The sequence below is a fragment of the Macaca fascicularis genome, chromosome 20 (assembly GCF_037993035.2).
Source record: "Macaca fascicularis isolate 582-1 chromosome 20, T2T-MFA8v1.1".
Classification (NCBI taxonomy): Eukaryota; Metazoa; Chordata; class Mammalia; order Primates; family Cercopithecidae; genus Macaca; species Macaca fascicularis.
The window spans coordinates 74,394,237-74,419,467 of record NC_088394.1 but is presented as its reverse complement, the minus strand read 5'-3'; the positions used below and the strand labels follow the sequence as shown (position 1 = coordinate 74,419,467).

Here is a 25,231-nt window from a genome sequence, read left to right as displayed (position 1 = left end):
CAATGGTCACACAACGGTCCACACACCTTTGATGTTATCATAGTGGTCAAGCTAGTTGAAAAGAGCCACAGAATGCCAACCTCTTGTTGGCACGCATGATTCCTCCCTTAAATTCCATTTACAGCTCATCACAGACAGGAAACTGTCCCACAAGGTCAACACGACAAGGGCATCTGCAGTGATCTTTCTACATGCTTTGCCAACTTGGCACTCATCTATAACTTTAGAAGACGAGGCAGAACACCAGTGATGACTGCAAACATATGCTTGATTTTTTTAAGCAACAGGAAAATGAAAAATAAATGGGAGGAGGGAACATTGCTGCCTTCTGAGGACTGAAGTCGTGTTTCAAGTAGTCAGGAGTGATGGGGACAAGAATGGAGACTTAGGGGAATCTGAAGAAAACAACGTGGTATGTGGGGAATGAGGACAGTCAGGGAAGCCAAATAGCAACAGGTAGAAAACAGCCTAAAAGAAGTACAAGTTTAATCATCCAAAAATTCTAAAGCAAGAGCAAAAATCCAAAATTCAGCAAAAGACACCCTTTCAGGTGTTTAGAAGACTGTGGTTATCCATTTAAAGATGTTCCTGTCTCAAGGAATCTCTGAGAATTATAAATGTGTTTATTAATTTTGATTCTTTACCTAACTAGTAACTGAAAGTTATAAACGTAATCCACACTCATTGAAAAAGTAAAATAAAATAAACCAAGTACAGATTGGTTCAAAGTAAAACATGACCATTTTTCTGGCCAGGCACAGTGGCCCATACCTGTAATCCCAGCACTATGGGAGGTGGAGGCAGTGAATCACTTGAGGTCAGGAGTTCGAGATCACCCTGGCCAACATGGTGAAACCCCGACTCTACTAAAATACAAAAAAATAGCTGGGTGCTGTGGCGCGGGCCTGTAGTCCCAGCTACTTGGGAGGCTGAGGCAGGAGAGTTTCTTGAACCCAGGAGGTGGAGGTTGCAGTGAGCCAAGATCACGCCACTGCACTCCAGCCTAGGTGACAAAGTGAGACTCCATCTCCAAAAAAAAAAAAAAACCAAAAAAAAAAAACCAAAACAAAAAGACCCTTTTTCTATGGCTTCCTAGCCAAACACACACCCTGAGCAAAAAAACCCTATCAAAAGTCTACTACTGTCCGGGCGCAGTGGCTCACACCTGTAATCCCAGCACTTTGGGAGGTTGAGGCGGGCAGATCACCTGAGGTCAAGAGTTCAAGACCAGCCCAGCCAACATGGTGAAACCCCATCTCTACTAAAAATACAAACATTAGCTGGGTGTGGTGGTGGGCACTTGTACAAACATTACCCAGGTGTGGTGGTGGGTGCCTGTACAAACATTAGCCGGGTGTGGTGGTGGGCGCCTGTAATCCCAGCTACTCAGGAGGCTGAGGCAGGACAATTGCTTGAATCCAGGAGGCAAAGGTTGCAGTGAGCCGAGATCATGCCACCGCACTGCACCCTGGGCGACAGAGTGCAGCTATGTCTCAAAAAAAAAAAAGAAAAAGAACGCAACAGTCTACTACTAATCTTTCTAAATCTTTTCCTATAAGCACACAGATGCAAGTTAAATAATTACTTTTAATTTAAAAATATAAATCAATGAAACATCCTCACTTTGCAGTATGTCATATCCTAGGGGCTTGACCCCCTGGGTTTAGCCACAGCCTAAGAGACCTCCATTCATCTGATGGCAGTGAACTGGGTTGCAGCAAAGTACCTAAGGAGGAAATAACAAGCCTCTCTAAGGACAGGCCTAAAACCCTCGGAATGGGCTGTCACTGTGCGATGAACATCAGCCTCTTACTCAATTGACAGGCCTTCCTCCGGCTATAGGATCTTGACTGTAATTACAGGAAAAGCCATACCATAAAGATGGGGGGAGGAGCTAATTGACAAAACGCTCAATGTGCTGACTCAAGGACCGATGACCAAGCCTTAAATTTATTCTCCTCAAAAAGTGACTGATACGTTGTCCATTAAGCCAGGACCATGCAAAATCCAGGAGATGCACTCTTTCCAAAGTACCTGTGTGGGGCTCACACAGAAGACTCCTAGACTTTACATCAGAAAGATCTTTGGAGTGTTGCCTGCCAAAAACAAAATTTCAAAAGGCACAGAAGTTTTATTTGTTGCCGTTTTTATTTCCTTTTGTTTGCTTCATGCTTTGTGTTTGTATCAATCTTACTTATTAAACCGTCCAAAATGCAAAAGGAAAGACGTCGCTTTGAGATTTGAACCTCCTTGAAGCCTCTGGTTCCCAACGTTTTTACCTTCCAATGTGATTTGGCTCTGTGTCCCCACCCACATCTCATGTTGAATTGTAATCCCTGTGTTGGAGGAGGGACCTCACAAAGGTGTGTGCTGCAGAGGGGCCCAGTCTGTCCTCCGCAGGAACTGGATTGGATCATGAGGTGCTTTCTAATCACCACCCCCCTAGTACTGTCTTGTGAAAGAGTTCTCCTGAGATCTGCATGTTTAAAAGTGTCTAGCACCTTCCTACTTTCTCTCTTCCTCCAGCGCCTGCCATGTGAAGACCTTACCTGCTTCCCCTTCACCTTCTGCCATGATGATTGTAAGTTCCCTGAGGCCTCCGCAGAGGCAGAAGCCTATACAGTCTGCAGAACCATGAGCAGACCAAACCTCCCTTCTTTATAAATTGCCCAGTCTCAGGAATGTCTTTATAGCACTGTGAGAATGGACTAATACACTTTCGCATTATTATAAAATTCTGGAATCTTTGCTCTACCTAGTAGGGAAGTGTTACTATTAATCTATGCAAATGGAAAGAAAATTCAGGATGATCACATCCTGCAGTGGTTAAGAACACAGACTCTACAGGCTCACACAACAATTCCAGCTCTATGCTCTTGGCCTGTTTCCAACTCTTCCATATGCCTCAGTTTTCTCATCTCTACAGTGGGGATAAGATTGTTGTGAAGGTTTCATGTATGTAACGTTTTCAGAAGAAGTTCTGTGGATTACACGCTTATATACATATAAGTGCATGGCAAGTACTATGTACATATTAGCTCATTCATTAACTTCATTTTGCTGTGTCATTAATCAGAACTCGTAAAAAGAATAATTCTCCTTTAACATCTTTAATATGTATAATTTAACAATTAAATATATTTTATAAAGAACTCAATTGATATTGCAGAGATCTAGAATGACCAAATGCAATTGCTCTTCTGTGCTGTTAAAGAAAATCATAAACAAACATGTTAGTTACTCACACAAGTGGACCTAGCTTGATGTGACAGATATGTTCCCAAAACTTTGTGTGCATAAATCAAGCCATGCCTAAATGAACCGGGTAAGCCTGTCCATCTTGCAGTGAATCCTTTCTTTCCAGGGAAGCTTCTGGACCTGAATAATGCTAGTCACCTGTCTTAAATAAAGATTCTTAACATAGGACCTTTTGGCATGTGGCTTTGGCTTATGGTTAAAGACTAAGGGTCAGGTCCAGGCAGATAACGGAAGTAGGAAACATATATTATTCCATTAGGTAACTGACTTGAAGCTTTTCCAGCCTTCTCCCAGGAAGAAGGCCAGGCTCCAACAGCAGCAAATCACCAGACCTAAAATTCCCAAAGGTGTGTGCTGTACAGGGGGCTAGTCTATTCTCTGCAGGAAGAATCATGCTGTTTTCATCAAAATGTCACTTTACAGGGATGGTAAAGAGTACCTCCCATGCTGACTGCAGACGATTAGTAATGACTACCTGGAGTAGTGTGCTAAGCATGATTCTGATTGATTAGTGATGTCTGTCATGAATAAAGGACTTTGGGAAGTGGATGCATGCACACTGAGTATTTGCCATATCCAGACTCAAGGGACACAAGCATTCGGCCTAGCAGGCATGAGGTCCCAGTAATTTGTCAAAAGGCTACAAATGGTGGGGGGGGGGGGGACACACCTTGATGTGATTATGCATATTCTCTCAGAACCAATTACTCCCAGAATTATAACTCCGTAAGTCATTGAAAATTATCCAGAGCACTTAAGTACAACAGAATTTCTCTAAGCTAATATACGAAGAAAGTTTCAACATAAATTCAGTCTTCTTTGAGAAGGAAGGGAAACAGTGATTCCATGAATATCTCCTAGTGGCAGGTTGTGGGTTTAGTCCACAGGGTCACAGACTGTCTCCTGCTCACCGCTATTGTCCTAGATGTAGACGAGTGAGTGTTCTGTACGTTATATGCAAACAGTCCAATGTGGATTGGATGCTGAATATGTTTGACTCCAGCACAATGGGAGGTTGGTTTTATCCACAGATGAGAAGGGAGGCTTAATTGCTAGGGTCACAGAGGGGGTCCTTCCAGTGGACCATGTCATGGGTCAACTTACCCACTTTGCTAGCAGATAGAAAAGAAGAAAAAATTACACAGTTTGCACACACACACACCCCTTTGGAATGAGTGTCTCATCCAACCTCTACTGCCTTGAGGCTCAGGTTTTCCTCTTCATCCATAAGCTGTGCACACACTGTCACCTAATGGAACTATCTTCTTCCCTGTGTGTGGAAATGCCACTCATCTTCCACGTTGCTCATTTACTGGTCATGTGAAGCCAGTTGGCCAGGAATCTGAGAATGCCAAGTTTCAAAAACGTAGAGACTAACCCCAAAGCACACTCCCACATTCCCTACTCCCTTTGTCCATTGAGAATGGCAAGTGTCACCTGCCATGCTTAAAACACACCCGGACCAGGAAGAAAGCCAGAAGAAGAAGTCCATCAACAAGCAGCACCCTGGGCTGCAGAATCTTGACAAGGGTAACACACAGAGAAGTGGAAGGAAAGGAACGGTAGTACATGAAGGGGACTCTTGGGCCACCAGCGGTGTCTGTGGCCCCCCTCCTCTGCAAATGATAATTATTCAACACAGCATTATATACTACAATTTTCTCCTGGGGTTTCAAATTCAGCTGCCATTTCCCAGCTTGCCAACAAAGAAACCCCAGTTTTGAGTCAGTGATTCCCATTTTGATGGGATTCTGTAATCACTCCCATAGGTATACAATGCACCTTCTTATATACTGCATTGAAAACAAGACATGGTAGCTAGGTGTGGTAATGAACGCTTGTAGTCCCAGTTACTTGGGAGGCTGAGGTGGGAGGATCACATGAACCTGGGAAGCTGAGGCTGCAGTGAGCAGAGATTGTGCCACTGCACTCCAGCCTGGGCGACAGAGCAAAACCCTGTCTCAAAAAAAAAAGAACAAAGAAAACAACACATTGAGCACCACAGGAGCTTAAATACACAGCAGCATCTGGGAAGAGAGAGAAGTAAATTCAAGAACTGTTCACTGAGCACCTATTAGGTCGTCAGGTCAAGGTTAAACAGGGAATAAAACTTTGTCCTTTCCCCAAGGGGTGTGTCATCCAGGAGAAAAGATGACCTTGTAACCAGTCACGATACAGAAGCACTCATGGTGTCCGAGCTGACCGAGAGGGAAGGTGATGAATGGCCCAGGTGAGTAAAGGTCTGGGAAGTCTTTGAGGAAGATATGAGGCCAAGAGCTGGATGTTGCAGGATGGAGAGCCTTTTGCCAACAGACAAGAAAGCACGGGCAGGGAGAGGGCACAGCTGGTACAGATGACTCAGTCTGGTGAGCTCAGTGCAGTTTGACTGAAGCATGAAGTTGGCCAAGAGGGAGAGGTGGAAGGAAAGAAGGCTGGAGCGGTCAGTCGGGGCCAGCTCAGGGGCTGGTGAGCCAAGCCGAGTTGCCCATGATGCCTCTTCCATATGAGCTCATTGCCAGTTTGATTTTATGAGCGCCTGCTAATGAGTCCTGTTTTGCAGTAGAGCAAATGGTGATGGGTGAGCTTCTCGGGGCCATTTCCTAGGCTGAGTAACTGACTGCTCCGCCTGGGGAAGAGAAGCCAGGTTTGCTTGGTAAAGGGGTGCTTGGAAGGGGTAGCTGAAGACCATCGTGTAGAAAATATGAGTCAATGCAGTTTGCTGCAGGACAGAGAACTGAGGGCCAAATGGTTCACCATTCAAGTGGGTACTTTCCAAGTTAAAGAGGACAGCTGAGCAATCAGAGGATCATTTGTTTTACTAGGTCTCTGCACCATGTCAAAATGCCCTGTCTTCTTTCTCTTCCGTCCCACAACAAGCCACAAGTCTGAAATGAACCCAGCCTTGAAAACAACGCATGTTCATGACCTCCCTGTGAAGAGCTTAAATGGATTTGCAGGAACTACAGCAATGATCACAAGAGAATTGCACTAATGATGAGCACCAAAGGAGTCCAAAGCAATGAAGACAAAGGTAACCACATCAACACATGCGCACATATATTAAAAACAGATGAGGTCCCTTTAAAATAGACTGATTGTACCTGAAAGTTACTATATGCTGAGTTATTCATAAACATTACTGTGCACTTCCAACAGGCTTCCACTGGTGCTTGGTTGATGATCACGGGACCATATATTATCACCCAGCTATTTACCTTGTATGTCCTCGGTAACGAAAGGTCAACCCCAAGTAAAAGCCAACGCCACCACAACCAAAAAAAAAAAAATTCCCCCCAATCTGAACAAATCCTGTAGTGTTAAAAATAAACAGAACTAGAAATTGTCTCTAATAAACTAATATTAGTCTCCCCAGAGGGTTAATTATGTCGCTCCGTATTTTAAGAAGAATGTAAATTGCCAGTTTCAACAGATGTTCTTTTAAAAGAATTGGTTATCTGGGAAATGATGGGTCTTTGTTAGAGCTTACCCCAGTGGAATATAAACATTAAAATCATCCAGCTATCTGTCAGACCCCTCCTCCTCCCACAACTGTTACCCATACCAGTGATACACCCTTTGGTTATCAGCAGCTTTAGTGACAAGTGTTCCAGCCAGAACTGTGGTCCCAGATTTCAGATGACATCTTAGGAGGTCTCCACACTCTTCTTGAGCCATCCCAGTGAGCCCAGAATGGCGTCTTGCCATCATGCCAGGTCCCAGCTCGGGCTCTCCATGGCCATTTGCACCCTATTCTTTTACCCTGGTGAGCAAGACTATGGGGTCACAAAGAAACAGAGCTAGAAGATTCTGGAAATAGAAGCCCTGTCCAAATTCAGTTTAAATGCTCAAACATGTAAAATTTGTGTTACATACATATTTGAAAGCTGCTAAGGGGAGAATGAAAACTGAAGTCTCACTGGGAAAGTGGTTAGAAGAAAAAGAGAGCTTACAAATGCCCCCACTGATTTCTCTCAAGAGACATTTTGTAGATACTGAAATGTATGTTAGCAGGTTCACAGAGTGAGAGCTTCCACTTGGATATTTGGCCAAGTAAAGAGAGGAAAAAAAATCCTCAATGTGGCAGTTCATTATTCCAAGCTGAGCGACCTCGGCTGACCTGGGGGTCTGGAGAGAACATCTGTTCTTATGTTACAGCTGGGGGTGGGTGTCTGGCTGCCAACCTCACTTGACCTAACTCTTCATTATCATCCTGGTTAGACTTACTTCACAGATAGGGAAACTGAGGCTGAGGGAGATTAATGACTCCTATGAAAAACCTAACAGAACCTGCTTTCACTATTGATCTGCTAGTAACAAGCATAAAATCTCATCTCAGCCAGAAAGGTAAGCAGATAACTATTGATCTCCTAAAGTGTTTCTGAAAGGGCCTGCCCAGTGCAGGATTTAAACACTGCAGAGACTGGGACGTTCTGTGTCCTACAGGCAGGAGGGGACAAGGCAGCCTAGTGCCGTTATCAGAGACCACGTCCCAAATGGAAGAAAGAACAAAAGAACAGTGACAAAAGATGTGGCCCACTGAAAGCCTACTCTGAGAAACAGGCATTGGGCATGTTATTTGACTCAACAGTCCCACTGATCTGCCATGAAGATATCACAATACTCATTCAACAGGTAAGGAAACTAAGACTCAGAGAGGTGAAGCCAGTTGCCCCAGTGTCACGCAGTTCCTAATGGCCCATGAAGAAAAGTCCAGGTCTGCTTGACTCAGAGCCTACCTCCCATCCCCGACAGGCACTGTCTCAGATGAGGCCTGATGAGCTCAGAGCACTGATACTGTATATCACAAGCAGCTCCACGGTCTCTCGGGTCAGCTACCTGAGGATCCAGGCTCAAGGTAGGGCCAAAAAGCAATCAGTCTGCTCATATGCAGCTGCCACAATGGTAAATCCAGCTGAAAAATCAGAAACTCTCATCCTTACAGAGGGAATCTCTCAGGAAAAGCCAATCTCAGCACTCTTGGGTCCTAAAAAAGGGCTCCGGTGTACCACTGTGCAGGTTTTACACGATTCAATCACAGGAGCTGCCCTTTACCTAGACAAGAATATGAACTCAGCCACCTAGACATAAACTACACTGAGCCTATTTCACTGCTAAGACAGGACTTGGAAGATTCACAGAATAATTCTGAAATTCACATGTGGACTAACTGCTAAGACTATGCCAACTTCCAGAGTACAGGGATAAAGAGCTTCCTCTAAATAAAGACCCATCTTCCATGTTCCCTCCATCCCCAGCCAAAGGTAGCAGGAAACTTTCAAGTCCTCCAAAATGTACATTCCCCAGTTTCCTGTGAGATCTCTCCCTGTTCCACAGCTTAGAAACTAGGCTGGACCCACCAGTAACAGCCTGAGAGAGAAGAGGTCCCAGTTCCACTTACTTTAGAGGCCCCATTTCCGATGACTCCTGTACCTCTTTCGAAGCTTGGGGAAGGTGGGATAGTGATCCTAGGGTAGAAATATTGCTTTTCTTTCTGTGGTCCAGGTTGCCCAGGCGGATATTAATTTGGTGACATAAGGTTGCCTTATGCCCAATTCTAGTGTTGGGGGATTGGTGGTTCCCAGAAGCCAGAGAAAAGGAGGGCTAAATACAATGATGCATTAAGTGGCTAAGAATGTAGCTCTGGAACACTAGTTTCCAGCCAGGAGCCATTTTGTTCCCCAGAAGGCCAGACATTTGTCAATGTCTGGACACATGTTTTTATTATCCCTAATGGGACAGACAGTATCTAATGGCTAGAGGCCAGGGATGTTACTAAACATCTGCAAGATACAGGACAGACCCCCAGTACAAATGACCCACCTTCCAATATCAACAGCACTAAGCCTCAACATGATGAACTAGAGGAAGCAGCTGCATTAAGTCCCAAATACGTAACAGAGGAACCACGCTTCTCCCAAACCCTCAGTGTAAAATGGTCCTGCTGTTATAACACCACACAAAGACGGAACATTAATAAGAGACTCCCTTAAAACTTGTGGACTCATCCTTAATAGATCTCATTAGTTCATATTAGTAGATGGGATACGGAATTGGGGAAATAATTCCCAGAGGCTCAACTCTGCTGATGCATCTGCTTTTTCTGGGGGGAAAATAACCAAATCTCTGCTTTAGTCATTCAGGGAAATCTAGCACCTGTCTATAGCAACATGTTCAAGATGGAAAAAAAAAAAAAAAAAGGAAAGAAAAAAACCCGGAAAACAAAAAGATAAATTATTTATCCAGCATAAATATTAAAGAAAATTGCAAAACATAGTCTCGTGTCACCATGCTGTTGTTACAGAATCATCTTGTTATAGCTTCTGGCAAAATACTGTTGTCCTTAATATCACTACAACAGAATCATCTGGCATGCACCAAGCAGGGTACATGTGTCTGCTCGCTGTCGAGGACACTTAGCAGGATGCGAAGCAGCTCATCGCACCCCAGCGGAAAACTGTGCAGGGATGCCCTGTTAGGAATGAGCCTGCATTAGGAAGAGATCATCAACTTCACCCAAACCCAAGGTGCCATTTAAACCTGGCAGACAACGGCCGGGCGCGGTGCCTCACGCCTGTAATCCCAGCACTTTGGGAGGCCAAGGTGAGTGGATCACGAGGTCAGGAGTCCAAGATCATCCTGTCCAAGATGGTGAAGCCCTATCTCTACTAAAAATACAAAAATCAGCTGGGCATGGTGGCACACACCTGTAATCCCAGCTACGCAGGAGGCTGAAGCAGGGAATTCCTTAAACCCGGGAGGCAGAGGCTGCAGTGAGCCGAGATCATGCCACTGCACTCCAGCCTGGGCAACAGAGCGAGACTCTGTACCCCCCAAAAAACAAAACAAAACAAAAAAAACCTGACAGTCAATTAAGCACACCCTGTAGCATACTACAGCTGGTCCGACTGGCTTAAAAGAGCATGCTGCTAAATTATCAGAAACTTTAAGAGCTAGTTGTTAGGCACGCTCATCATTAAGTATTAAATTACATAAATGTATGATTCAATAAGCTATATTAAAAAGGTAAAAAATACTCAAAGCTCAATACTTCTGAATAATCTTAGTAGATGTGACTATTATCCATGCTCATGAGGTTATTTACATCTATTAGTCAGCACAGTGCAAATACTTTACATACATAAAATGGTATGGGACCGCGCATCTCTTTCCAACTCCAAGTTCCAAGCTGCAACTTGAAATCAGCCAAGGTGTGAGTATTTACACCACAGTCATCAGCAAATACCACAAAACAGGGTTTGTTTCCCCTAGCTCCTGCCAACAGAGCAAATCGTTCAACAGTTGCCAGCACACCACCACACCCCCACCTCACCTAGACACAGGGAATATGGTAACAGCATTCACAAAGAAATTTTCTTTTCAGATAAAACATCTATGATTCAAAGTTTAGCAAACTCTTTTCACCAACTACATGGGCTCCCAGGTTAACAGAGTCGTTTAATAAATCTGTGCAATAATAATTAAACACCATAAATAACGTATCCGTGGAAGCTTCCTGGCTGGCCCTTTAGGCCTTTGTTGCCAAGTGATCCATGCTGACATTCTGAATAAGGTTGGCAAAATAAGTGCATCAGGGAGTGGCGGGGAGAAAGTAGGTTTGCTCTCAATAATGTATGAAGCCCCACGCTGGGGAGAGGGATCCTTAGAAAAGCGGCTCCGCGGCAATCTGTTCTTTCATCTGGAGCCGGCATCCAGGCAAAGGTGCTGCCCCGAATCAGAAGCACAATTGCTCACTTGTGAGCAGATGTCCTTCACGCGGCGGGCAGCGCTCTTTCAACACAGAGCTGAACAAATGCGTGCTGTGAGACAGGCTCCCCTCCCCATTACCCAAAGAACACAGTATACATTAATTTAGCACATTGTGGAATAATGTTTGAAAGGGGAGTTGATGCAGTGGAAAAATCACGCGGCGAGGCAAAATAACTTTCCAACCAAACGAGAGGAAGCAAGGGGGTTTGGTTCCTATGGAGGTTGAGGGAGAAATAATCTGAAATACCTTCAACCTCAAAAGAAACCCAAAACAGGGCTCCTTAGGGAGTCAGAAAGGACCTCACTGGGCAGGCCCAACGCAGAGCCAAAATTGAACATCGACCACCCAAAAGATTGTTTTTAATGAACATGTAGTTTGACTACAAATGTGCGTAGCTGGGGGAGGCTGTGCATGTGTGAGGACAGAGAGTATATGAAACTCTCAACTTTCCACTCAGTTTTGCTGTGAATGTAAAATTACAGTAAAAATAAAGTTTATTAATATTTTTTTAAAGGACATGTAAACCTAAACCCTGTAGTCAGATGAACTGTTTCCTTTCTGGCTGGGAATCCCAGTTGGAAGGACTTCCAACATTCATCCCAGGGAGTTTCATGCGGCATCTTTGGTTCCAAGGGAACCTCATCTGTATGGTGTTTGCCAGCTCATTGGAGGGCAGGGAAGAGCAGAGCGTGAGCGTCTTACCAGGTACACAGGCTGTGTAGCACAGAAACACCCTGGAAAGCCAGTGGACAGACATCCTCCCAGCCTTGATGTAACTGGGACAGAAATGGAGACAAACACGATGGCACTTCACATTCTCTTCCCCCCGCCCCACCCATCTTCCAGAACGCCAACGTCAGGACAGCTTCCGCAAACTCAATCACTTTGTCCAGGCTGACACAATTTGCTCTACTTCCTGTATTTCATTTTGGGAGGCAGAATTATTTTATCTAGGAAACGTAAAGTTAGCAACCTGCTTAGAGACTCCTACCTTTAAAGCCCCATATCCACTCGACTTCTACACACAAATACTATTGTTTTCCACCTTGATAATTATTAAATTGTAATGTAAAACCCAACTTCTGCTTAAGTATGCGTGATTATTAGACTACAAGTCAATTGTGGATAACACGCAGATATAAATGCAGCTAATAAGTCTTACTGTAATGATTAATCAATTTATGAATACATTATTTAAACTAATAGCTCAGGTAGGGTATCTTAAACAAGTTACAGAGTATATCGACCAATTCAAATACCAGCTGCCGGATCAATAGCAAACTGTAAGTAAACTCTGGGGAATAGGTATACTTGAAAAAAAAAAAATCTGTGAACAAAAGGGTCTTAGATGAAAGTAATCTACAACAATTTCAAGTTTTAAGACAAATGTATAGCACTTTAATATATACCAAGGCTTAAAGAGAAAGGTACAAAAGTGTATTATTGCAAATTTTGCTTCTGTACCAGCCTATGCAGTAATAATCACTAAGAGCAGCTCCCACAAATTCATATGTTTATACAAACCACTACAAACATATGCAAAAAGACAATGTATTCAAGTTAATTTTGATTCCTTCGAAATTGATAAAGTGGGTTTATTTCATTGCAAGGGAGCATATTTATCTATAAATGACCCTTTAACAGAAAACAAAAAGTATCTCTAAAAAGTAACGTAAGCAACTTTCCTGAAAGGGGCCCGTCTTCCAAGACACACTAGGGGCCACCTGTTCTGTCACAGCCACAAAACCTGCCCCCTAAGCCCCACTGTCGACCACAAGAGGTTTCTGTGAGCAAAGTAAATGCTTGCATCATGATGCTGGCCCTTCTGATTATTTTAAATTAAGGCTAATTAATGAGTTTAATAAATAAACCAGAAGAGCCTTGATTTCCAAAGGTGTGATATTTTATCACAGCTTCAAGGGATGCTGCATTTTAAAAAATTAATTAGTATCTTGCGAGATTGGCCACACATTATTGAGTAAGTAACAGCAGCTAAGTGAAACAGATGAAATATTGGTAAGCGATGCAGCCCACAGTATAAGTATGTGAAGGGGGTCAAAGGTTAATCCCTATTGATTTTCTGAGTCTGCGTACAGCACCGCTGGGAAAGGCCGGTTCTGTTGGCAATCAGCTAGCACAAATACATTATAAATCTTACTGTCTGCCTCCACTGATCAGTGTCACTTACTTCCTTTGCTAAAGACCATTAAGAAACTACCAAAAAAAAAAAAATCTACCCAGATGCCGGCAAAAAGAAAAGCATTTAAAAAAAAAATTTCTTCGATGTCAGCCAATGCTTCTGCAGACGGGAGACTTTTCCTGAAAGCAGAGGCACACCTCCCTGAGACCCGTCTCTTCCAAGGAAGGTGACATGCAACCTTCTTGAGAGTAAATCCATTTCAAAGAATAAAGACAGAGTATTTTTCAAATGACCTTCAGCATCACATCAAAAAGGTGAAAGTATCTTTTACATTTGGGCACATTTTTTAAAAAATAGAAGAAAAGGAATCAAACACACTCATGAATATCAAGAGCCGTCTCCAACTTGGCTTTGCAAAATTTAGCATAAACTTGAAGCCAACAAAAGGTAGGTTGAAGAGGCCCTTCATGTCTAGGGATCCCCTCCAGTATTCCACACTACATGTTTGACTCCTTTTCTTAAAGTGTGCCCACAACATGCATGAATCTCAGTGCCCCAAAATCTTGATGCCCACTTCCACGAACAGATATGACTGTTTTTCATGCCTTTTAACAGATTGTGCCATGTGTCTTTTATGTGCCTGGTACTCTTGCTAGATACAGGAAGGCAGATGAGAGAGATGGATCCTTCCCAAGAAAAATGAAACATACGTCCTACATCTTATCATTGACTCTCATACAACAAGGTCCTGAGAAACACTCTTGGTGCCAGTAAGTGCTCTGCCACTTACCAGCTGTGTAACACCCAGTTAATTACTTCAACTCACTAAGCCTCAGTTTCTCTGCCTGGAAAATCAGGATAATAATAGTAGCCACTTCACAGAACGGTCGGGAAATTAGGAATTATGTGGAAAGCACTTAGCACAAGACCTAGTATGTATTCAATAAATGTTGGTTAATTTTTCTTAAATTATGGAGTTATTTGGCCAGGCACGGTGGCTCACACCTGTCATCCCAGCACTTTGGGAGGCCAGAGAAGGCAGATCACCTGAAGTCAGGAGTTTGAGGCCAGCATGGCCAACATGGTGAAACCCGGTGTCTACTAAAAATACAAAAATTAGCCAGGCATGGTGGTGCACGCCTGTAGTCCCGGCTACTCGGGAGGCCGAGGCAGGAGAATCGAAAGAGGTTGCAGTGAGCCAAGATTGCACTACTGCACTCTAGCCTCAGTGACAGAGCAAAACTCTGTCTCAAAAAATGATAATAAAGTTATGGAGTTATTTGACATTGGGGCAAAAAGCAAGTGACCTCCTTCAACTTCTGCTTCACTAATGAGGGTTGTGGAATTGTGATGTAAAAAGACATGAAGCCATCTGATCCACCATTCCACCTAAATAAATGTATAATATCCACCTATTCCCCAGAATAGGTGGGACAGTAACAAGCACATTCTAAGTTATTCTTTAGAAACAGACTTTTTAAGTCCTTGAAATGTGTATGAAAGCAAAACCTATCAAAAATGCAGATAGCCAGGTAGCTCAGCCTTAACCAAGCATATGAGAAAGTTACGAAATCTTTGGGTAAGGAAAGTTTCTCTTTCTGCACAAAGTTATGTATTTTATTTTAAAGCTCCAGCTCCAAGAAGATTAAAAGGTTCATATATATGTGTTATGTCTTCACAGTTTTCACAAACACAGCTCTTATCACCTCCACAGTTCACATGCGCGCGCGCGCACACACACACACACACACACACACACACACACACACACACACACTTCCCTTGCCCTGAGCAAAAGCCATAGCATTCTTGAAAAAGTTCTGGCAAATATGGCCAAAATGTTGGGAAAACATTCTATCTTTAAATTTTTTTTTTCACAATTCCATCGATTAGGCTCAGTGTACCATGTGCTGATATCAGGATGTACCTGAAAAGATTTCACATACTTTTAAATTAAGGGGTGGAGGGAGGCGAGGGATGGCTCTCCCAGGTTTAATGATAAACAGATGAACATCCTACAAAGTTCCCATCAAAAGTTCAGTATCTATGCCAGGACTCTTTCAATCAACGACTTTTTTTCCCCCTTTATGAAAACTTTTCTTTCAGGATTTTCAGCTCTATGGAAAGGATATCCTTCTAGTAGGCAGAGGATAAACAGAGTAGATCTTAGCTGAGCAGTGAAAACCAAGAGAGGCGGAGGCCACAGACTTCTTAAAATCCAAGAGGCTCCAGGCTGCTTTGAACTCGCTTGAGTTTATGGAAGTACACTTTCATCAGTTAGAAAAATTAAGGGCATATACCTCAATAGATGTTTACTTATTTATAAATTATAAACTTGGGTCATTCTATTATCTACCACCTCCAGGAACAGTAACGTTCATCTTTAAAAATAATGTATGCAATTTCACATTTCTCTTTGCTAATTTAGATTTCTGTTTTTCGACTGTCCACTTCTGATCAAACTATGATTGTGTTTACTTTGCACAATATGAAGGGCTTTATGAGGAGTAGCTGAAGTACCAATCCTGCTCTTTTCTTACTATTTGCTGTTCTAAGAACTATATCCAAACACTGGTCTTTTTGCACAAATGTTTTTAAGTCTCTTGCTCATTTTGTGGTGGTTGCTTCAGTTCAGACCACATAATCTGATGTCTCAATCCACCCAACTAAGCACACATGCAAAACTACAATACATTTTCAAAGTTAAAGTCCACAAGAAGCAAAGGTTCCAACATGGACCTTCTCCCTGGGGAAATGGCCAGCATGACTTTAGAATGTATTGCATATTGCACACAATTCCTGACCATCAGAGGACTGGAGAGGGTACCTGTGTCAATGCATCTGTGAATTATTTGTAAAACAAAAATAACATTTTTAAATTGAAAGCCAATATGCTTACATTAAAAAGTATGGGACACTGAACATGGACTACTGAGCTGGAATCCCTACTCTGCCACCTGTTTTCTTAGTGCATCTCTTTCCTCATCTGTGAAATATGGACAATAATAGTCCTACTTCAAAGAATATTTGAAAGGACAGTATGTGTAAAAATACGCAAAATACTTAAAACAGTACCTGCCACCCAGTAAGTGTGTTGAGATGTTTAATAACAAATGAAAGAGTTTAATGGATAAACAGAAGATGTAATGTTTCCCCTTGGAACCCAAGCGGTTCATCCTTTACACTTTGGGGACTAAAGCTTTAAAGCAGATCTATCCAATACAGCGTTCTATATCGGTGCTACCCAATATGGTAGCCAATAACCACATCTGGCTATTGAGGATTTGAAAATGTGGCTCTTATTTCAGAGAAATCGAACTTTTAATTTTAATTAATTTACATTTTAATACTCACATGTGGCTACCATATTGGACAGTGAAGCTCCAGAAGCTTCACTATTTCTGACACTCTAAAGGACCCAGCACAGTTCTGTAATCCATCTAGTTGCCTTCCAGAAGGTATGACTGCTTCAATGAGACCAAGCTAGCCTGAGTGTCTGGAGTGTAAAGCCATGGAATCCTCACCTTTACACTCCCTTTCTCTTGTCTCTTAGATGCTCCATTGTCACTGGCTCTTCCATCCCAGGAGTGGGCAGTGAACAATGCAGCCCCACTGGGTCAACATTATTGGAGGCCTCTACTTGGTGGCAGCCTCAGCCTGGCTTTCATTCCTAGTTGGGGTCTTGAATCTTATCTTGGGAAACTCTATGAATCCTGCCTTTGACCGCTGTCTAGACTCTCAGGCCAGAGGCTGTCACTTTATTTGGCATCCTGGCCCTTGCTCCCAATTTGTAGATGACTGCCCATATTCCACAGATGAACCTCCATGCAATCATTCCTATAATAGTTTCCTCCTTGGAGGCAACCAGAGCAATGACAGTCTATTCTAGCGAATAGGACATGTGTTATCTCCATTTTCACTATGAGAGTATCTTATTTTTATACCATCATCCACAAAGTGACTTCATTCAAAAACCATAATCTTCATAGTACTACCACATTTGCATCTAATAATATTACTTGGTAAATCATAAAGTCCAAATAAACTACAGTTATAAATACAAAAGCTTTAAAACATTGTAATGAAAGCGCTCTCTAAACCCAACCTCCTCTCAGGCTGAGTTAGGTCTTTGCTTGTTTCAAAATTATTTGCATATGTTTTAATCTTTCTCTCCAGATAACGAGATCCTGGAAGGCTTGACTGATACAAATTCATATCCATATCCTTACTGTCTTAAGTGGTGCCAGACACATAGTAGGTATACACACTGGATGGATGAAGTTACACAGTGATGAAGAATATGTTAATCCAAATAGAAAACAAAACACTTTTCTCTGCTTTCCAAGATGTATGTTTATTTTTTTCCTTTTGCAAATACTCCTACATTCAGGAAAACATAGGGTTGCTAAATCTGACTTACTTATATTTTAGGAAGCCTGGATATCTACACTGGTGATTCCTAGAGCCATAGCAATATGCCTCGTTGATCATAATACAGATTGACGACTTCTACAGAATGACAAAATGAAAGGAGAAAAGGGGCCATGATGGAAATATCAAAACCAAATTAAATACTGGAAATGAGTTAATGAAATTATATTACAGACTCAGCTTACCCAAAAAGGGCTTGTCCAAGGAAAGAGGAGAGAAAAAATAAATAAATAATAAATTTTAAAAACCCTCACCACCAGAACCAGCTGTCTCGTTTGAACCGCTAGATTGCTGAGCACATACTGTATGCATATTCATAAGGACCACAGGAAATTAAGCACCTGTGGAGCCTGCATTAAAACTCTTTCCTGCCAGCCAGTGCAGTGAACCAGTAACTAAATGGCCCCCTTGTGGCCCGGAAGAATTAATGCAGCTTCCAAAGGTGGGAAGGCTTTCCTTGGGGTGGAGGGTGCAAAAGCAAGGTGGGCATGGGGTTTTGAGAGAGAAGAGTAGGCTGCCAAGCCATTTGTGAGAATGTTACACCTGGCCCTGTTTTGTGGAAGGGAGGGAAATACGTCATTATCATCACTTTTTCTTTCCGGAGTCTGAAAAGGAACCCCAAGGTGGTGAATATTGCCATCCGTGCTAACACTGGCCTAAGGAAGAACCAGATCAAATGAGCTCAGTTATTTACATTTAAAAATATCATTTAAGGGAATTTTAAACTGTCTGAGAAGATGGATACACTGTGTTTGTTTTCTACATTAATGAGCTATAAAAAGAATGGAAGAGGCCATAAATACAGTATTTTGTAACAGCCTTTACTAAAAATGCTACTACTTGTATTTATCATTTATATCCTTGTATACAACCTCAAAATTGATTACACTTTAAACCGTACATAACTTGCTGTGTTTTTCATTTTGTGCTATACTACAAACATTTTTATAACTCAGTTAATATATTCCATATTTTGTGTTCTTATTGATTATGAATATTTCTTTAGGGGATTTTATTGCTTTTAAAATAACAAATGTTAGGTATTAAGAAATAGAAAAACCTACTGCAGATTTTATATTTTTCTTTCCCCTGGTAATTCTAATACATACATTCTAGCATGAACCTAACCAGAATATCTTTTTCCATATCTTTTATACTTCCTCACACTAATATTATAAATCCATTAATATAGTACATAGTAAAAGAATCAGATTTTTCGGATGAAACCCACCATTTAATGTGTTTGACTTGAATTCATAATTCTCTCCTTCTACAATTAAAAAATTAAAGTGCCAAAAGATTATCCGTACGTAACATGGTTTTACATCAAGTATATATTATCTTTCCTAATTGCCATTTCAGTTTATAGGCTAAAATATGATTTATATATATGATATGATTTCACTATTAATTACCAAATTGAAAAAAAATAAAATCTCACATTATAAATTCTCCCCTGGAAATTAGTTTTATTATTTTTTCCATAATCCTATCACACAAGCTATAAGTGCATTGCGGCATGAACACTTTAATTTTTCCAGTTAGTTTTAAGCAAGCCCAGAGGTGAGGTTTAATAAGGATCAATGGCACTTTATCTGGGACAGGGCCTCTTCACAGCATGCAAATTACACAGTAACACTTAAAAAAAGAAATAGATTTAATTAAAAAAAAAAGTAGAACCACAGGCTCTGGAAATTCAATTAAAGGATTTATGCAAAGGTTTGCTAGGTTTTTATATGCGGTTACTGCTTACATAATGAGCTTTTCATATTAAAAATCAATAGGTAATCTAGACTAGAAGATCATCCCCTTAAATACATTTTTGAAATCAATTTGAAAAATAGTCCATCAACTGCTGTGACTACTCTTGCTGCTTCGATTACACTAAAAGCAATATTTAGATTGTAAGACGTGCTATGGAATATCTATGCTTAGATATTGCTTTCAAGGGCTCTTATGCTTTTGAGTGCCTAAGACGATCACCTAGTAATTCAAGACTGTGTTAAATGTATAAATAATTTATTTAATTACCAGCAACAGCTCCAGACGCAACTGCATCGTATTTATAATGGTTAAATAAAAGGGGGAAAAAGAGGAAAAAGGGAACTGAAGTAGGAAGGAAGGAAAGAAGGGGGAGACGGGAGTGAAGAGGGAGGAAGAAGATGGGAAATAAGGAAGGGAGGGAAGGAAAAAGAAAGAAAAAGAGAAATGAACAAAACAACCTTTTCTAAATTAGTCTTTGCTATCCCAGTTGCCTATTGTGTTGGCTACTTAGCCCTTAGAGATATGCATTTCACTTTAAAACTCATTTAGGTCTTCAACTGAAGAAGCAATTAGCTAGCTTATAATTTGAGCAGACTTTTCATCCTCCGTGATCATGGGGGACAGGTCTTGAAATGAAAACTAAAGTCGATGCTCCAGTTCTAACCAGCAGATTCACCACCTGTCTCACAGCCAAGATTTGCCTGGATTTGGTAACAACTAGAACACCAGACAGGATTCCAGGGGCAATTCCTGTCAAACTAGGGAGTGAACATTTTACAGAGGAAACATGAGTAAGGAGTTGGCGGGGGTGGGAGGTGAGAGGGTGGGTACAGGAAAGAAAAACCTATGTAGGTCCAAATCTAAACTGTTCTCATTACCATAATAACAAGAGACACATTCTTTAATACCTCTTTGTCCAGGTTCTTATTTTTAAAAGGTAGAGTTTTAAAAGGTAATCCCAGCATTTTGGGAGGCTGAGGCAGGCAGATTACTTGAATTCAGGAGTTTGAGACCCGCCTGGCCAACATGGTGAAACCGCATCTCTACTAAAAAATACATAAAATTAGCTGGTGTGGTGGCACATGCCTGTAACCCCAGCTACTGGGGAGGCTGAGACATCAGAATCACTTGAACCCAGATGTGTAGGTTGCACTGAGCCGAGATCACATCACTGCACTCCAGCCTGGGTAACAGACAGAGATACTGTCTTAAATGAAATGAAATGAAATGAAAATATAAAATAAAAAAGTAGAGTGAGCAGTCTTTGTCCGTCAAGATCAAAGTCATGGCTCTAGTTATCTTCAACCCAAGTCAGCCTCATTAAAACAGGCCTAAACTTTATAAAGGACCACCTTATAACAAACCAACACCTTATTCTCTTCTGCAAAACTCCGGGAAGAACTAAGCAAAATATTTACAAATCCCAATTTATCCATCTACCAAAAGCTCCTATCTCAGCAACACTAATATTTTAAGAAGGTGCTGATGCAGCCAATCTGCGTAACCAAGGAGAGCCCAAAACAGCACAAGGAGGTCCCTGCTCTCAATACACAGGGAGAAGAAGATGAAGACGAAGAAGCAGCAGCAGCAGCTTCCAGCGTCAGAGAAATCAATGATGTCCACATTATGATTTCTAAAGCAGAACTCTGCACACATCCTATTAATGAGCCAGCCTTTCTTCCATATGTCCCTACAGCTATACTGAGGTAGATTTTAAGGACCAAGTAATGAACAGTGGTTTTATCAATCACAGATTTATGCACCTGACAAACACATTTAGAATGCCTAGGCTATGTTAGCACTGTTAGTTGCTCTGGTGGCTACAAAGATGAATCTAATAAACCTGGTGAGCCTAAATAAATTAAGTATTTTTGTACATATGTTTACTCATTTTTTAAAATGTATCTGTAAGAAGAAAGAAGCAAGGAACTGAAAAATAAGGTGCAGTATCTTGAAAACATGATGGATGCAAAGTGAAAGGACCAATCACAAAGAACCACATATTGGATGAGCCCATTAATGAGAAAAGTCCAAAATATACAAACGCATGGAGATGAAGAGCAGACTAGTGGTTTGCAGGGACTGGGGAACAGGTGAAGTGGATAAAGGGAGGTGAAAACTACGGGGTGCAGGCTTTCTCCTTCAGGTAAGAAAACTGACTGTGGCGATGGTTGCACAACTCTGTGAATAGACTGAGCCATAGAATTGTACATTTTAAATGCATGAATTGTATAGCATGTAAATTATCTCAATAAAGCTGTCATAAAAAATAAAGTGCAGTTTACGAACTGTCATTTGAGTAACAACAGCTTTAAAGAAAAGCAAACAAGAAAATCTAAAAGGGAAAAAGAAAAGCAAACAAGAAAATCTAAAAGGGAAGGATCCAGGATGAGGGGGTGGAAATCCTTATTTTCTACCCAAGTCAATCCGACAAACGAGACATTTAAGCTTTCTCCATCTCTACAAAATTTCTTCTGTGATGACTGGTTTAGACAGTGCGTCGGGGTAAGATGTGCAAACATAATGTATTGGCTTCCTACAGAAAAGTGCTAAAATCAAAATAAGCAGGGGATTCCTAAGGCATGAAATGAGAACTTTAGCATAAAATGTCCCAGGTTAGTATGATCAAAATGTCAAACATAAAACTGTTTTCTAACAATGTGAGAGGTGTTAGTAATGGAAGTTTGAACAATGTTAACACTTAAAATTTCAGCAGAACCATTTCAATCCATAAATGTGTAAAAGTCATTTTACAGGGTGCTTAACAGGCAAAACCAAGAGCTGTTATAAAAGAAGACGCCCTCAATGTCACTCCATTTTCTTTGATTCTTATTATCACATTTAAATCTCTCTCAAAGTGGTCCTGATAGGTAACTTTATTACATATTTCCAGACTATTCATTTCGAACAGAACTTCCTCCGAGGAATTAACAGGTAAAGGGAGACCACTTTCTCCTCATCATCCCTGAATTAATACGGTAACCATGGAGCAGAGGAAAGGCAGCAAGGACTTGGCATGCTACACCATGCAACGGCTGGATCATCTTAGAGGTGACTCTTGTGGGCATTCAGAGGACCACCGGTGGGTTGCCATATCTTCGGCTAACACCTGACTGCTTACCTAGCAAAGACCTGCGAGTAAAGAGTAGGGTACGCAGGGAAAGTCAAGGTTGGGACTTGTTTAAGATAATTTTTTTTAAAAATGCTCCAAATCAGCACTGGCAGCAACATTCTCATCTTTCCACATTTCCTTGGGAAAGGAGGGACAACAGAATCACCTCTGACTCACCTCTGCTCACAGGTAAGTATATCTGCTCAACTGGGTGTTGGCAAACTTTGTCTGAGAGGGCCAGTCGGCCAATATTGTCAGCTCTTCATGCTGTGCTCTTATCTGTTGCAATTACTTAACTCTTCCCTTGTGATGCTATATCAACAATACATAAAAAGGCCGGGCACGGTGGCTCATGCCTGTAATCCCAGCACTTTGGGAGGCTGAGGCAGGTGTATCACTTGAGATCAGGAGTTCAAGACTAGCCTGGCCAACATGGTGAGATCCTGTCTCCGCTAAAAATACAAAAATTACCCAGGCGTGGTGCCATGTGCCTATACGCCAAGCTACTCAGGAGGCTGAGGCAGGAGAATCGCTGGAACCTGGGAGATGCAGGTTATGGTGAGTCGAGATGGCACCACTGCACTCTAGCCTAGGTGACAGAGTGAGACTCCATCTCAAAGCAAACAAACAATACATAAAGATGAGAAACACCATAAAATAAAACTTTACTTAAGGACACTCAAGTTTCAACCTCATGTAGTTTTCATACATCTTGAAATATTTTTCCTTTCATATTTTTTCAACAATTTAAAAATGTTTGCTTGCAGGCTGCACAAAAATAGGCTGCAGGTCAGATTTGGCCCAAGGGCCCTAGTTTGCTTTTTCCTGAGCTAAACCAAAGACCGGGCAAGAAGGGAGTAGTCCAGTACTCCCATCTTGATCTAAGATTTATTCTGCTGATGCTGATAACAAAATGACATAATTTCTTTTTTTTTTTTTTTTTTTTTGAGACAGAGTTTCAATCTTGTCACCCAGGTTGGAGTGCAGTGGCACGATCTCGGCTCACTGCAACCTCCACCTCCCGGGTTCAAGCGATTCTCCTCCCTCAGCCTCCCAAGTAGCTGGGATTACAGGCATGTACCACCATGCCTGGCTAATTTTTGTATTTTCAGTAGAGAAACGGTTTTGCCATGCTGGCCAGGCTGGTCTCCAACTCTCGACCTCAGGTGATCCACTTGCCTCGGCCTCCCAAAGTGCTGGGATTACAGGCATGAGCCACCGCGCCCGGCCCATAATTTTTTTCAGTGTAGCAAAACTTGAGGGCACATATTCCAAATCAGGTATACTTTAGAGATCAGCAAGATAAATTAGTTTCTACTAACAGAAATTTATATTCTAAGTTTTCTAAATGGCTTCCTTTAAAAAGAATGACCCACACTGCACTCCAGCCTGGGCGACAGAGCAAGACTCCGTCTCAAAAAAAAAAAAAAAAAAAAGAATGACCCAGGCCCCAAATTTTTCCCTTATTTAAAAATGAACAAGGGTTTTCAGAATTGATAGCCTTGGAATATGCAGCATTTGGCTTATGAGATAGGAGGATGACCACATTCCCTCTGATCCTTGTTAGTCATTCCATCATTAATAAAGCAGGTCACAGGAATGCAATATACAGCCAGTTCCTTGTATTGATGCTTCTAGGTGGTTGCGGTTTTAATTTGAATTACGTACAGAAATAGGTATTGACAGTGTTACTTTTTCCTGTTTTGATCTTGATTTTTGACCAACTCTCTGAATACTGTAAGCAAAGGCACCTAAGAAAAAAATGTGTGGCCAAATTGGCATCCTAACACCTAACTGAGATAATCAAAGGCATGTCTTCACTGAATAAAGTGAAACACTGGAATTAGGTAACATTTCTAAAGAAGGATTTTGCACTAACAGTATTTGAAGTATGTGTGGAATCAAAAACTGATAACCATTATCTGGGATATTTTGGTGAATAGAAAAAAAAATTGCCAACTGGTGCATTAAAATGCTTTAAAAGTTTATTTAATGTGTACATAAATCTACTTCATGATATTACACCACTCCTTGGCAGGGAAAAATAGTCATTGTTATTTTGATTAAGAGAAACTCCAGCCTTAGTTCAGGCCAAATGATGTTCAGGGACTAGGGCTTATATATTTTTATCTTCCAACCAATGTGGCCCAAATAAAGATTTTCAAATACCATGAGACAATTACCCTAACATAAATGTGTCTCACTACAAAGTCACAAAAGAAAAAGGGCAATAAAAGAAAAGGCAAGACATTCAGCTATCACTGCAGAGATTTCATGGAGGATGAAAAGATCTGAGATCATCACATCCCAAACCACCACAACTAAAAGGTGCTGGTGAGAAAAATCCAAATGATGGAGAACATCTCCCTATGTTCAAGCTGGTAACTTCCAAGAAATACTTCACAGGACTGTTCCCCATTTGAAGCAAAACTTAATTAGCATTTGTAAACATTCCACCAGAAAAATGAGGTCAGACACCTGTTGCATTCACAAAGCATCCTCACCTCCGAGGGTTACCCAGAAGCCCTCTGAAATCTGTATTCCATATTTGCATCAGAAAGTTTATTAGCAGCTCATGAATTGGCAGGACAGGAAAAGCAGATCCTGGATGAAGAATCATGCCTGATTGTCCTGTAGCTGCCAACACTGGTCAGTGTTCTGCAACTTGAAGGCCTTCTCTCCAACATTCTTTTGACTTTTCCCTCTTCCCTGTTGGATCCTAGAAGTAACAAGACCGCTGCGGCTGGAAATATCAAAT

General features: G+C 41.5%; 1 protein-coding gene across 5 annotated transcripts in view; it reads right to left on the bottom strand.

Annotated features, from left to right (window-relative positions):
- The window catches only part of WWOX (WW domain containing oxidoreductase), a 1,124,793-nt gene that overhangs the window by 716,209 nt on the left and 383,353 nt on the right, over positions 1-25,231 (bottom strand). For 2 of the 5 annotated variants that reach the window (XR_010583895.2, XM_074026754.1), the window contains exon 9: positions 1-25,231. This exon is cut by the window's left edge. The exons of the other annotated variants lie outside the window; for them this stretch is intronic. Coding sequence is in view for 1 of the 2 variants with exons in the window: in XM_074026754.1 (XP_073882855.1) it covers positions 25,226-25,231 (6 nt within the window). In the remaining variant the exon portion in view is untranslated. 5 annotated transcript variants of the gene reach the window in all.